Consider the following 14,895-nt stretch of genomic DNA (forward strand, 5'->3'; position numbering starts at 1 on the left):
ACAAGTGTCTGGCTACTGCCCTATCCCTGCCTCTGCTGTGATGATGCACACACCCTGGCATGGGTGCACTGGGTTACAGCACTGTGCCTCCAGCTGTTACATGGCTTCTGGAGCTTAGAATCCAGATCTTCGGACTTGTGTGGCAAGCACTTTATCCACTGAGCCTTCTCCCAGCCTGAATAACTTGGGGGAAACAGCCAAAATATATTATAACCTGGTCTTTTAGAGCAAACTCATAACCTAACAAAGTTTCTGAAATAGAAAACAAATCAATTTTAAAAACACACTTAATATGTCTTTGTCCAAATTGTCTTGTGTATCTTTGGACAAAATACAAGTAGGTCTTTCAACTAACACCCAATAAAATGAATTCGTCCAAGTCTCCCTAGAGGCTTAGCCAGTCCTTTCCTCGAGTTTTCAAAGCCATGGTTGGGCTGCATTGTGCTTATAACTTGACTCTTATGACTCCACACTTACTCCGACACCGGAACAAGGAAGTCACACCTAAAAAACCTAGAGAACAACAAAGTCACATTTTTATGATCATGCACTACCACCATGATCTAGTGAATAAAGAATGTGTGTGTGTGTGGTGTGTGTGTGTGTGCGCGCGCAGGTACATGTGGAAGCCAAGGGTTAAAGCCAGGCATCTCCCCCAAACCACTCGTATTTTTTGCTGTTGTTTTTTGTTTGTTTTATTTTGGTTCTGTTTGAGACAGGGTCTTTCTATGTAGCCCTGGCTGTCTTGAAACTCACTTTGCAAATCCAGATGGATTCACAGATACCCATCGCCCAACTCTGCTTCTCTCTTTTTTTTTTTCTTTCGAAACACAATCTCTCACTGAACCTGGAGATTCCCTACTATCTAGACCCCCTCAGGGATCCTCCTGACCACACAGCACATGAGAGAGAGAGAGAGAGAGAGAGAGAGAGAGAGAGAGAGAGAGAGAGAGAGAGGAAGGGAGGGAGGGAGGGAGAGCTAGCACTGGGGCTGACTGTAACTGAACTGTATCGCTCCCCATACTTAAGCAGCTCCCCATACTTCAACAACAGAGCCAGCTCTCTAACCCCAAATGATTCGTTCTTAGCTTGGTGATCAGAAATTAATTTGTTGAGCTTTATTTTGTTTGTTTCTGTTTTATTTTTAATCAGATAATACTCTAAAAATAACAGAAGACTAAAGACCAGTTTGGGAGACACTTTGTTATTTTATTGCACAGATTTTACCTGAACAAAATGCACCAACCCTGTTTGGAGTGTCCAGAGTCTCTGATATTGATAGACCATCAGTGCTTACACCCAGGAAGCCAAATTCAACAGTACAATCTGTGTTAAACAACATTGCTTCAAGATGGCTAGCAGAATGGAGACGGGGACAGACGGGGGGAAGCTTTTACAATGTGTTAATTGTGAAGCACACACAACTGGAGAATTAAGAACCACAGCATACAAACCTGGAAATCGTGGCTGGTCAGTTAAAGTTACAATCTTCTTACTACTACTTCCTGTATATTAAAGTCTGCTTGGTTCATTTCCTTCATACTGGTGAATTGAGAATTTCAGGAAACCCATGGTTATAAAAACGATCAATCTTGAAAAAGTACATACAGATAAATGTAAAATCACAAATTAAGGAAGAGTCCCAACCCCACGCTTATAAAAAGGAAGCATTCTCACAGAGAGAGCGCTCCGAAGTCCCTCCCACTTGTGTTCCCAAGTCTCTCCTCTTCTATCTCTTCTGTGTAAGCGACCTTGAAACTGAAGAGGGAAGGAAAAACAGAGAGGTGCCTTTGTGAGGCTCCCATTGTCATCGGTAACCGTTTGAAAAGTGTCTTTTATTTCTCATCCAATCCACACCCAAGTCAGCTATGTTTCCAAGACATTTGAATTTAAGAGAGAAACAAAATATTTTTTTAATCAACAACAATGGAATGCCCAAGGAAAGAGCTAACAGCGGGCAACACCATGAGAAAACTATGTGGGCATTATCTGAGCTAGAGAAGTGGTGGGGTGGGTGGGGTATTAAGACTGCTAACCACCAGGCAGGATACTTTCTAGACCTTTGGCTTTAGTGCCTGGCAGAGAAGTGGGCTTCTCCCCACTGTGGCGAGCAAACCCAGGGCCCCAGGCCCAGCATCTACAGCACCTCGGTGGGCAGTGGAGCAGCCCTCTTAGACGTGGGCACTTTTGGCATGCGTTGGCGAGCTGGAGCCGGAGGAGTAATAGAAACGGTTTTCTCCAAATGACTGTGCATCCCCAGAGCAGCAGACGATGACACAGCCACCCACCAGGCACATCACAGCACCAATCCAGCCCGCATACAGCGAGTAGCCAAAGCTCACGATGGTGATCTCACGGTGGGCACATACGGGGAACCAGATGGTGGCGACAATGGCGCAGAGAGCTGGGGAGACAGGGAGAGAGGGTGACTGGGCACATCCATCACACACCAAGTGCACTGGGCAGCAAGTTCACTCCACAGACACGCCCCTTCCAATCAACTACAAAAACACCAATGCAAGCTGGGCAGCACACACCTTTAATCCCAGCACTCGGGAGGCAGAGGCAGGAGGCTCTCTGTGAGGTCGAGACCAGCCTGGTCTACAAGAGCTAGTTCCAGGACAGGCTCAAAAAGCTACAGAGAAACCCTGTCTCGAAAAATGATTAATTAATTAATTAATTAATTAACCCACCAATACACAAGCACGGTTCCTTTGGCAATCTCTGCCCTATAGAGTGAGATGTCTTACAACAGACTGTGTCCAATGGCTGGTTCTTGTTTTCCTCAACAGGTACCAAAGACAAACACCCTTGTAAGGACTTAATGTAATCACTTAAGCCCCAAACCCACGTATTTGTTTGTACTTATATATGGTGTTACTTTTAGTGCGGGTTCTGGTGTGTGTGTGTGTGTGTGTGTGTGTGTGGGTGGGTGGGTGGGTGGTGTGGCTGTTGTTCTGAGCTTTTTCAGGTCAAGGCCTCACACAGAGCCCAGGGGGACCTTGCACTCATTAAGTTGTCTTGCTGTGTAGCCAGCGACCTTGAGTCCCGTCCCCTGAGTTCTGAGCTATCAGGCGTGAGTTGACACAAGCAGTGTATGGGGTGCTGTGAATGGAACCCTGTGGTTTGCTAGGCACAGCTCTCTGCCTTTACAATCCCATTGTTCTATTTACCTAATCACACTAGACTTATGGCTCTACACGCCTATTGCTCACCCCACGTTCTGCGGTCTGTGAAGGCAGGGGCCATGCCTTAATTATGTGTAGGAACTCAGTGCTCAGCTCAGTACCACACACAGCTCCGTGTTTCCCAGCTGGGTGAGTAAACAATCAGGATCTTCAAAAATGAGAAACAAGATGGTATCCATCCAGGTCCCCACACCATCTTCTTGAGTTAGTCAGTTCACATCACAAAGACCTGGACGAGCTGTTCCTTTTCTCTTGCTGGCGCAAACGTTGTTGGTATGGAGAGAGGACCAGGCAAGGGTCTGAGTTTGTGTGGTATCTGTCACGATCACAGAACACCAACACACAAATGAACGGTTCTTGGGGTAAAACCGGCTCATCTATTCAAGGGTTTGAATTGTCGTTGCACTTTACTTATGGCACGTATGAGTATCCGTGAGCACACACATCACAGGGTGTGCGTGGAGGTCAAAGAACAAGTTTCAGGAGTCCACAATGTGGGTGCCAAGGATCGATCTCGAACTGACAGGCTTGGAGGCAAGTGTCTCTATCTGCTAAATCTTCCTGCTAGTCCAGATGTTTTTCAAGAAAATTTAAACATTTACCCAAGCTCTACCAAATAGGGTAGAAACCAGCTACATAGGGCCATTTCACCTATGCTGTGGGGCTAATGAAATTGAAAATTTGATTTTTTTTTAAATTTTAATGATTTTCATTCAAATGGCCACATGTGTCTGATGACAGTTTTACTGAAAGTCATGGCTTGAAAAGATAAACCACCCCATGACTGCCTTTAGTGTAGTCGGATGTCTCTCAACCACAGCAGGATAGAAACGTTAGGAAAAGTTTTAACTAGAGATGGCCTGTTAGAGTTGCCAGACACAACACTGATCAGAACAAGATTTCCAGTGGGCATCCTAAAAACCATGGCCAAGTTCAAGCTACAGCACCACACCACCAGCCCCCTCCTGGGGGCTTTGTTGCTTTCAACACAGGATGCTATTTTCTGGTTTCTACACAAGCTTTCTAACGTACACCGTGTGACCACGGGGAGGAAGCACAATCTATCTAACATCAGCTGTAAACTAAGGATTCAAGTCTTACCCATTCTAAACGATTTGAAAATATCTCATTTATCACGTAGCCTACATCAGTTCTTATTAACTACGGACTAGCTGCACCCCTGAGTAAGATGGAGATATACAATAAGAAGAGGTCGTTCCTGGCCTTAAAGAGTGCACACCCAGCCACCAGAACAAGCTTTCCAACACCCAGGCGCCCTGAGAGGAGCAGGGGAAGGAGAGAGAGGTGAGGAAGAAAGGTCTCATTCTCAAACAACTGATTTGAGTCGGTACAACCAGTCCCTCCCATAAACAGCTAACTGGTTTCAAAACACTTCATGGTTCAAAAAAGTGTCATTCTTTCGGGCTACTTCATATTTACACATAGAACACACATCCACACTCGTGCATATGAGCACTTACACCACTCCTCGCCTTTGTGAAAACTAAGAACGTTCAGATTCGCTTTAGATTTTACCCAGGAAGACCAGAAATGGTCTCCAATCCAGTTAGCGTCCCTTTATTTCCGAAGCACAGATAGAGCGGCCAGGAAGAGTCAGACTCTGTCTTCCAAGAATGATGGCTGGTTTTGCTTGTGTTAGAGACGTTAGATTTACTGTGTGTAACTCACTAGAAAAGGGAGATGCCTATTCATGTATGTAACGGCTGCTGGCCGTGGAGGACTGGGTCTACAAACAAAAGACCAGCAGCTGGATGAATGGATGCACGGATGGACAGACAGATGAATGGAAGGGTGCATGGATGGACAGACAGATGAAGGAAAGGTAGTCTCGTTTTGGTTCCACTTCCCCTACACCCCAGTCACAAATTTTAATGTGACTTTAACAGCGAGAGCCGCAGACTCACAGTTTACCTCATCAAAACCTCTCCTTTTCCATAACCCATGCAAACTAGGCAAACGAACACCGGCAGCTTTTTCCTTCCTGCAGACGAATGAACTCAAGGTGAAATTCCTGCGGCACTCAGAGACGAGGCACATCAAAACCGCTAAGAAATGGCAGGCCACCACACAACATGAAAGGAAACTAGAGGCCAACTTGCGGCAACCTGCAGCTGAACTTGAAAGGAAAACTGTTTAGACACCAACAAAAGGAGAACAGGAGAACATATTCCATTTCAGCGGTAGCTTTGGGCGGGTGAGGGGGCGGGAGGGCGCTGACTGACCGGTAGAGTTAGGAAGTACAAGCCAAAGCACCGCGTCACTGAAAAATCTGGAGGGGTGATAAAACCACAGCCATTGTTGGTCTTCCGAAAGGCAGAGCCTTGCTAGGCCTGTTTCCATGTGTATCTGTCGTCCCATTCCAAAAAACAGGAGTTTGAAATAGTCCTGCTATCTGGGAAAAAAAATAATAGATTTCCATGAAAAGTCACAGCTACCCATAAGGTAAAGAAAGATGAACAACTGAAGGTCTCCCTTCTCTATTTATGTCAGAAGTCTCTAAGACAAGACAGCAATTCTGTGCTCGGATTTCTTACTCCTTCAATAGATGCCATCCTCACCTGCATGGGAAGGAGCAGGACTCTGAAGTCTGTTTAGGGGAGGAGAAGCTAACAACTCAGGGAAGAGGTGGCAGATGAACAATAGATTTGCCTTCTCATAAGTAAAATCCCCTCCTTGTTAAAGAGTGAGAACATTTGCTGGTATCAGGAACAATTTTCAAATAAAACAATAGAATGTGTTCCTTAGTTGACAGGGCAGTCTTTGATAAAGTTCATGATGTATCTTAGCTAAACAAAGTAGTTACAAAAGTGATATCTAAGTGTATCTTCCCGTCTTTTTAGATGTTAAATAACACATGGCAATACTCAGAAACTAAGTAAACAAGATACACACAACCTCTTAAATGTGTACAATTAATTATTAGGTGTCAACCAAAAAAGTAACAAAAGAAAAGGAAATAAGTGTGAGCTGAGGAGGCTCAGTGGGTAAAAATGCTCATTGGACAACCATAAGGACCTCAGTTCAAATCCCCAACACCACGGAAAGGTCTGGGCACAGCCACTTGCACCTTTAACCCAGAACTGTAGGAGACAGGAGAGGAAGAACACTGGAACCTGCTGACTTTCAGCCTTGCTCCAAGCTGAATGAAACCTGTCTTAGAGGAATAAGGCAAAAAGGGATAGAGGACAGGAAAGGTCCTCCTCCAACACTCTCTGGTGCACATCACACACACACACACACACACACACGGAAAAAAAGATATGAGGAAGTTAAATAAAATTAATGCAGATGTGTCTGAATTTTCAGGTAACAAACGAGAGAAAAACAGAGAAAGAAGACTAGGAATGTGGGGAGTCCCCAGACTAGCGAGCGTCTCTTCTTCCATGATGTGAGCTGTGTTTCAGGCCCTGCTGCAGTTACACTAGGCACTGAACCGCTCGAGTTGCTCTGGCCGTATCCTCCTTGGTACGCTGAGATCGTCACCAGAGTCATCTAAGGCCTTGGGTGTCGGGGGATGGGAAGTTGAGGATGACGGGGAAGCCTAGCTGAACTGCACTGGAGAGGAAGTATGAAGCCTACCCATGGGACTGAGGGGTGGGGTAGACGGACAGGTAATATTTCTTAAGGAGCTGTGGAGTCATATCTGTTGTTCTTTTCCCATAGGGACCTAGAGAAGTCTGAGTTTCTCTTTTCTCACCTACTGCTTCCCAAAGCTCCTCCCACACAGTGCCCGTCAGGGAAACCTAGCATTCACCGCTGTCACCGAGTCAATGGAATATTCAAGTCCATTATTTTCCTGGCCAGCTCTCAGCATTGACATTTTTCCCGTCGTTTTCCCGGCTTGCATCATCGTCTACGTTTTCCTGCAGCATACTAAAACAGGTCTCGTGGTTATCTGTCAAACTTACTTTTTTTCGTATTTATTGCTGTGCGTGTGTTGCTAGGGTTTGAAGCTGTATGCTACGCCCTATTTCCGGGAACTTGTTAATGGTTTTTCAAAAAGAAAAATCACAGAAAGGATTCATACAGCATGTAGGGTCTCCATTCACTGTCAGAGACGCTGCCCTCCTGAGATGCCCCGTCATTCCCACTACCGAGAGGAATTTTTATTTAGACAAGCGTCTAAATATATGTACACAGTAAATAAGTCTGTTCTCCTCTGCCTGGATTAAGACCCTCACCCTTTCCAAAGGCAAGGATCTCTCTCCTTGTAGGAAATCTGCAGGCTGTCTCACACTCGCCCACACCCTTGAGTCTAGTCCAGTCCACCACTAACCCGAAAGCTTGCCGCTGAAACAACTTTTTCCACCATAAATAAAGCCACCAGGCCCAGATGTGTAAAGGGGAAAAGAAAAGAAGACAGAAGTCCCTGAGGAAGCCGAGCACCGGTTCCTCCCTGTCCACTCCCTGAGAGACGTCCAGCTGAAGGGCTTTCCACGGCCCAGCAAGAAAAGAATGAACCGAATCAGAACAAGGAGTCAGGGTTCCTTGAGATGGGAACAGTGACCATCTCCACTGTGGGTCTCCACATTCCGATTCTATGGATGCAGGTGATGTTCCAGCTGTGTGCGTGGACATGGCCCCTGCAGAACTCAAACATGACTGGGTTGGCTCTCTGTTTTCTCCAGCCAACAACATGGCATAATCATGACAACCATGACCTACTGTGCGCCAGATGACCTACTGTGCACCAGATGCCATGCTAAGTGTGCCCCATACTTCCTTGCGCCATTCTCACTAAGCTAGGAAGGAAGCCTGGCTGCGCAGAAACCGCAGCGGCCCTATTGGACACTGCTGGAGGGTAGTGGCATCCTGATTCAGTACAGCTGGTTTGACTCCAGCAGACAAGGTGAAAAGCATCAGGTCCTAGGGCCTTGGGCCTTAAAAATTGAGAGGCTAGATTCTCCTCCACTCTCCCCTAGCTGTGAGCCATCTGTTGCTCTTAGAACACTGCCTCTGGCTTGAGAAGCCACAGAACCAAGCTCCTATTCCTCCCCACTCAGACTTAAAAAGACACAGCTGGCCAGACAAGCCTTCAGAAAAATAGTCAGAGACTCTCAGGACCAGAAAGAACTGGATTCATGTTCCGTTTCTCCAGCAGGACTGGCTGGCACTGCCCATTTCCAGCCCCCCACCCCCATCCCAGCTCCAGAACTACTTCATGCTAGCAGCCATACTTCGGCTGGGGTATCATCAGTGACCCCCCAGGACTGAGCATGGGCCCAGGACCAACTGCTCCCCAGAGAGTGAAGAATGGCAGAAAACAACCCAGAGCTACACACAAAGGCGCCTTCACACTCTGGCTTCCCCCGCCCATCCCTGAGGTGGGAAAGCAAGGGTCTTGTGGCTGGCGGTGAGAATACATAAAGGACACCAGCAGATGACACTTGAGACAATGACCTCCACAGTCCAGCCAGCTCCGTCCAGTCAAGACAACATGGAAACCGAGGGTCAGTGGAGACCTACTGAGAAATAAACCTGACAGCAGTAAGAGGAGGGGCAGGCAGTATCAAGATGAGGCTAGACCCAGACTGCGAGGCCCTCCATCCCAATCTTCCCGTGATGCTTCCTTGGGCTGGGGTTTCTTTTCACTCACAGATTGAATGGAGACAGACAAGCAGGGCCTGACAGATGCACATCCTTTCCCCAGCCCCATCTCACTTTCCTCATCTATCAAACTGTCTTCCTGTACCAAGACACCTTCAAAAGATAAAGAAAAACTTGGGCCAGTGAGAAGGCTTAGTGGGCAAAGGAGCTTGCTGCCAAGGGCGGAAACCTGAGTTTGTTCTCCAGGTCCCCAGGGTGAAAGGTTAGAACCAACTGGCCTCTGTGCAGGGTACGCACACATAAACATATGGATTTTTTTTTAAGTAAGCCAGCCAAGTGGTGGCACACGCCTTTAATTCCAGTACTTGAAAGGCAGAGGCAGGTGGATCTCTGAGTTCAAGGCAGGCCTGGCCTACAGAGCAACTTCTAGGACAGCCGGGGCTATATAAGCTCTATCTCAAAAGAGAAAGGAAGGGAGGGAGGGGGGGGAGGAAGGGAGGGAGGGAGGGAGGGAGGGAGGGAGGGGAAGGGAGGGGAGGGGAGGAAAGAAAAGATAATTCATCTGGAAAGTTTCAAATTACACATTGCTTCCCCACCACTCAAAAACCAGAAACAAAGCAAAGCAAAACCACAATTTATATCTATATACTTCGCTTGTTTCTTTCCTACTTGTAGACTGGTCTGCAGTTACTTAAGCAGGCTGTCTCACTTGGAGATATTCTGGAACTCTTATGTGTAAGAGAAAAGAGCTAGTTTTTGAGACAGTGTATCTCATGTATCCCAATGAGTCTTATGTATCCCAGGCTAACCTTATTAGCCAAGAGGATGACCTTGAACTTCAGATCCTCCTGCCTTCACTTTGCAAAAGCTAAGATCACACATGTGCTTCTTGCCAGTATTTCTTTTGGCAGTACAGGGGACAAGACCCTCGGTAGGAAGTTAGATCAAGCGCCTGCGTACAGGTATGATCAGCAAAACTGAACGAGCACAAACCACTTCCCCAGTTTAGAGTGTTCCTTCCTCCACCCCGTGACCCGTCAGCTTCCCTTCAACTCTCTGGATCCCTGTGCTCCGGGAAACCCCTCCAGAGTGACTTAGCTGCTGCCTTCCCTGTATACTTCATACAAGCCATTTTAGGGTGACCTCCCCAGACTCCATATCCTGCAGTATCTATACACACCCAAAGCAGACATTCCTTTCCTTCATCGGGGTCCTCACAGCCTAACACAGTGCCTGCTATTCTTGATTAATGGACACCTACTAAACAAAATTCTCATCCATCACCTCCTGGTCTACATGCCCCACCCCTTTTCCTTTGTGCTCCTCTTTCTCTGCCCTTTTTGTTACTTATTAATGAGGCTCTCATTTCTTACTGCAGTGAGAATCACCCTGGGAGTCTCCTAAAAAAAAAAAATCTTTCCTGACCTGATCCTCAGAAAATTCCAGTTTAATTGATCTGCTATGAAGTGTGAACAAGTCATTCTAAAGGGATTCTGCTGGAGAGCCTGCTGAGAGTCAACACACAAACCCCTTTCTTCCGATTTTCCTTGTTAACCTCCCAGCCCTTCTCACAGATGTAACCAGAGTCCTGTCTAAATTCCTCTGGAATGTGACCTAAAGGACACAGATTGTGGGTTTCAGTTGTCCGGTAGGTTCTCTGACTTCTTTTCGCATTTCTCTTGATGTAGCAACTGCAAGACCTGAGCTCCTGCACATTCCCTAGAGTTGGGGAGCCAGAGGGAAAGCTTACCCAGCAGGATGAGGAGCACCCCCGCCAGCTGGGCTCGCCTGTACTTGGCCACTCCGGGCTCGTGGCCCATTCGGATGCAGGGAAGAACCGTCAACAGCAGCAAGATGGCTGGCAGACCCAGAACCGAAGCAGCAATCATGAGAGCTCTACAGGCCTGTACATAGCCTGGGGACGAGAGAACAGAGAGGGCGAGTTAGACCCCGGCATGGGGGAGGGGGGAGAGGGTCCTCTTACTCCTGAATCCCACCTCTCAGGAATTCAACACCACCTTCCTCCTTCTTGTCTTCTCTAAGACTTAAAATGTGATCAACGTTGTCCAAGATCACCCCGCACCTCCAACTTTTAAAGGAACTGGGTGATAATAGCAGTGAGTGAGCAGACAAGGGTGCAGACCACTTGGCCACGGGGGAGCAGTCAAGATTTACTTGCATCATTATAACACCTTATTAAAGATTCATCTAGAAACTCAAATGTTCAGAAGCTCACCTATGATGACGGGTTGTTGACTCGACTACGGCGACTCGGTCTGCCTATGGAACCTTAGCGAGTCAGTGACTTACTGCATCTTACTTGCTTGTCTCCAGAGTGATGATAATAGCAAAGGCCTCCACCTCCCTACTAGAACTCCACTGGCAATAAAATTCACAGTTCAAAGAGTCTGTATAAAAGAGTCTACGCTAAGCACTGAGAAGATGGACAGCAAATATTACTGATATTATTGTTCTGGGTCGATGCAATGCTGTTTTTTTTTCAGGACTGGAACTCTCCATTGTCCAGACAATTCTCAATCTATGATCCTCCTGCTTCAGCCTCCCCAGTGCTGGGGCTATGCTCACCCTCAGCCTAGTGTGGTACTGTTCACTTCAGTATGCTGCATGATTTTGTCCTCAGTTCCTACCAGGTATGATATGTAGCCCTGACTATATTAGAATCTAAGACTACGACATCCCTTCTCTCGCTCCTCCCCAGAGGCTGCTGTCCTCATGGCTCCTATCCCCTTAGATGATCAAGTTCCATTTCCTGCTTTATTAATGGTGCCTGGGCATGTTTCTCCACGGTCTGTCAATGCTTAAAAGATCTTTCCAGTCCCGGGGATTCCTGTGGAGTAGACGCCTGCCTTGGTCTTCATGCCCCCATAACAGATGACAGAACTATCAATGAAGGAAAAGGTGAGTTGAAAAAGAGATGTAGAGCAAAGGTATCCACTCTATATTGTCAAATAAAAACGCTAAGTGTTATGATACGAACAATGTTACATAAAATAAGCCGGACAGACAACCAAGAGCTTCGCAGATGCAGGTTTGCTGTTCCCCTTTTATTTACGTCGTTCATTGTTTCCCACTGAAGCATTCCCCCACACACTTTAAAAATAAAAGCCTTGTGTTTATAAATGTCTGTTTTGTTTCATTTTCTTAGGCAGAGATAGTGGCCTGAGTGAGGCTGAGTTATGGACAAAGCCAAAATCTGACTCTTTCTCATGGACCACGACCTCATGGCAGACCCGGCCAACCTCCCTTTGTGCTGACTACAGCGTCCACTGTCCCTTAGCAAGGTCTGCCACATGAGCTCTCTTCCAACTACTGCCCATCGTTTTAAGAATGAGATAACCTGTCAGGTATCCCAGGAGGAGCCCCAGAAGTCTGAGGCCCGGCCCCTCCCCGCCCCCAATCAGAAGAACCTGGGAGAAGAGCCAGGGCCCACACAAAGGCAGCGGTCAACTCAAACCCATGCTCTGAAATTTACGGCACAAGGCTGGCCATGTGCTGCGGTCCCAGGGCCATGTCTGGAATCAGAAGTCAGAGACAGAGCAGTGCCCCTACCCCCACCCAGTTGGTAAGGTAAGGAAGCATAGGACAATTAAACTTTTCCACACAATATACTCCCTGCCCCCAGCATGGTCTGTGTGCTCTGAAAACAAGCCATTTGGCAGCGGATGCTCAGGAAATGTAATTTCAGGGGGAGGAAACAAAGGGATTTTATACATCAGTCAGAACTCTCTATCGCCAATGACATCGGACCTTCGTTTCTCATCTCACTGAGTCCTGCAAGCAATCCTGAAAGACAAGTGGTTGGCTTGGTTTAAATTCCTTAAAGACGACCTACTAAGGTCTACTGGGGTTAGCAACCTGTCCTGGGTAGCCCAGATTGTGAGAGCTGGGTCCTGAAGTCTGACCCATGTCTATCAAAGCCGGGATTAACTGAGGCTGAGTCCACACCAGGATTCCCTAACCCTGTCCTTCCAAATGTCCAGATGGAGAAAAGGGCACTGAAAGGTGGGGCTGATGTGCACTGTGCCCTCCTACTATGTGGTAGAGGCAAGGTGTGGACCAGGAGAAACTGCAAAGAGAACTTAAAATGTAATGGAGGTGTGGGTATAGCTCAGTCTGCCGAGAGTTCACCTAACATGAACAAAGCCCCGGGTTCAATTCCCAATACCGCATCCTGGGATAAGGTCAAGAAGTTACCAGTAAGTGAGCTGGGCAGAGGGAGGTGGATTCCAAATACCTTGCCTGGAAAAGAGTTGGGACTCTTAAAGGGGGTACAGGGTCTCTGGAAAGTCCAATGGTCTGGAGAGGGCACAAATTCAGCTACTCTCAGACCAGTAACTTTAGGGTTGATTTCTTCTCATCTCAAGACCTGGCTATGCCCTTAAATACAAGCATCATCGAAGGCCAGAGGCAACTTCACTTAGGTGACAGTAAAGCCACAAAGCTTGACAGATTTCTAGCAGGAACCTGGTGCTGACAACCTCCCAAGTCATCTTCCCCACAGGACCCAAAGGAAGATGCGCCCTCCCAAACTCCCTCACCCAGTGTCTCGGAGACTCATCAATCCTCCCACACACACCCAAAGATACAGCTGCAAGCCCTGGAGTGGCCCTCTGCACTGCCTTTGTCTCTGGTGGACTGTCCCTCTCTCGGGGTGCTGGTTCTTCTCAATACCAAGCAGCCTGCTTGGAGGAAGGGTGACACTCTAGCACGGGAGGGGTGTCACTGCCTTTGAGTGACCTCCGTGCAAAGGATATGGGTGGTGACAGGCCAGATAAGAAAGGCCTTGAGACCTTAGAGAACCATCTGAGATTCACTAATCTGGCCAAGCCAAAGAGTCTTTGAACATGAGCCTAACCTCTCGGGGATGGCTGAGTCCCGGACCTCCCAGAAGCTCAGCAGATACTTTCTCAGGCACCAGTGTGAAAGCATTCACACTGTGTGCTTTCCTCCTCAGATCTATAGACTACCTCGGATCAGAAGCCCGTGAGGGAAGGCAGGGGCCAGACTTCAGGATCTTTGGTAGATTAGCTTGGAAACCTGGGATGACGAAGCAATGGGAATTAACAAGAGTGAGTTCCTCCCGTGTGTATAGGACTGGATTCATTAAATTCTCAAAGCCATTAGCCAGTGTTACCAGTGGCCAAATTGCCTTTATTATCCCATGTTCCAGATTAAGAAACTGAAGCCTACAGGTGGTTGTTTAGGGCTAATTCTCCTACAAGGCGGGATTGGAGATGTCACAAATGTACTCAGAGGTCGCTAGAGTCCCCAAACTTCTGAGAACCCTGTCGAAAAAGCCCCATTTCTGACCCAGCCCGCCTCTGGAAGCTGCCTCAAGCTCAGGGTCCTTACCCGGGAGGATGAGGATGTCCACGAGGGGCTTGCAGTGGTAGAGACCAGTGGCCATGACGCAGTCGGCCCACAGCCCCTTGGAGCCCAATTCGTCCATTTTTCGGCAGGTGGGGATGGTGTAGCTGCAGGTCACCACCCAGTCATTGGTAGACGTGGTGACGATGATGCCGATCCAACCCACGAAGCTCGTGACGAAGCCCACCACCTGCAGGCATGTGGCTACCATGGTGGCAGCAGCGACGTTCACGTGGCTCGACCCTCGCGGACTGTGCCCCCTGCGCCGGCCTGGACAAGGCCTGTCCTAGGCTTTCCCTCTGCCGCCCTGGCGAGCCGTTGGCTCGGGACACTCGAGGTGGAGCGGGAGATGCTGCTAGCGCTGCAGCGAAGACAGGTGCGCCCGGCGGGGACAGCAGCGCTGCTGGGCAGCGCGCCCCCGCCCCCTCTTTAAACTCGGTGGCCAGGGCCAGCAAGCGCCAATCCGCGACAGCCCCGGGCCGAGCCGACCAATCGCGAGCCGGGCGGGGTGTGGCATGGAGCAGGGCTCGGGGAGGGGGCAGTAGGCCGCCCCGCGGCACTGGGTGACTGCAAGGCCAGCGCTGGAAAGTAAATTAATCCCATCCCGATGGGGACCCGCGGAGTGCAAGGGGCGTGTCGCGCTCCTGTTGCTTTTCCTGAGCGTAGTCGCTCTTCTTGAGGCCTCTCTCTTGTCTTCCTCTGCAACTTCTACCCACTACCCACTCGCTCGGTCTTCCCAGCTGTAAACTCT

The 14,895-nt window shown here is 48.3% G+C and overlaps 1 protein-coding gene across 1 annotated transcript; it reads right to left on the minus strand.

Moving 5' to 3' along the window:
• Positions 1 to 1,188: 1,188 nt before the first annotated feature.
• Cldn11 (claudin 11) lies at positions 1,189 to 14,539 on the minus strand. Its single transcript, XM_048452652.3, has 3 exons — positions 14,130 to 14,539; positions 10,507 to 10,671; positions 1,189 to 2,404 (listed from the first exon to the last, which is right to left on the minus strand). Exons 1-3 carry the CDS (start codon positions 14,353 to 14,355, stop codon positions 2,172 to 2,174), a joined length of 624 nt encoding a protein of 207 aa, XP_048308609.1. The 5' UTR covers positions 14,356 to 14,539; the 3' UTR covers positions 1,189 to 2,171.
• Positions 14,540 to 14,895: the final 356 nt, after the last annotated feature.

This window comes from Myodes glareolus, chromosome 20 (genome assembly GCF_982192425.1).
Source record: "Myodes glareolus chromosome 20, mMyoGla1.1, whole genome shotgun sequence".
Classification (NCBI taxonomy): Eukaryota; Metazoa; Chordata; class Mammalia; order Rodentia; family Cricetidae; genus Myodes; species Myodes glareolus.

Excerpts from the sequence above, each read along its gene's own strand:
- Cldn11 (XM_048452652.3), bottom strand. The coding sequence starts at position 14,355 with ATGGTAGCCACATGCCTGCAGGTGGTGGGCTTCGTCACGAGCTTCGTG. Across the intron at positions 10,672-14,129 it reads GGACATCCTCATCCTCCCGG|GCTATGTACAGGCCTGTAGA; the intron begins GTAAGGACCCTG and ends TCTCGTCCCCAG. Across the intron at positions 2,405-10,506 it reads GGTGCTCCTCATCCTGCTGG|CTCTCTGCGCCATTGTCGCC; the intron begins GTAAGCTTTCCC and ends CTGTCTCCCCAG.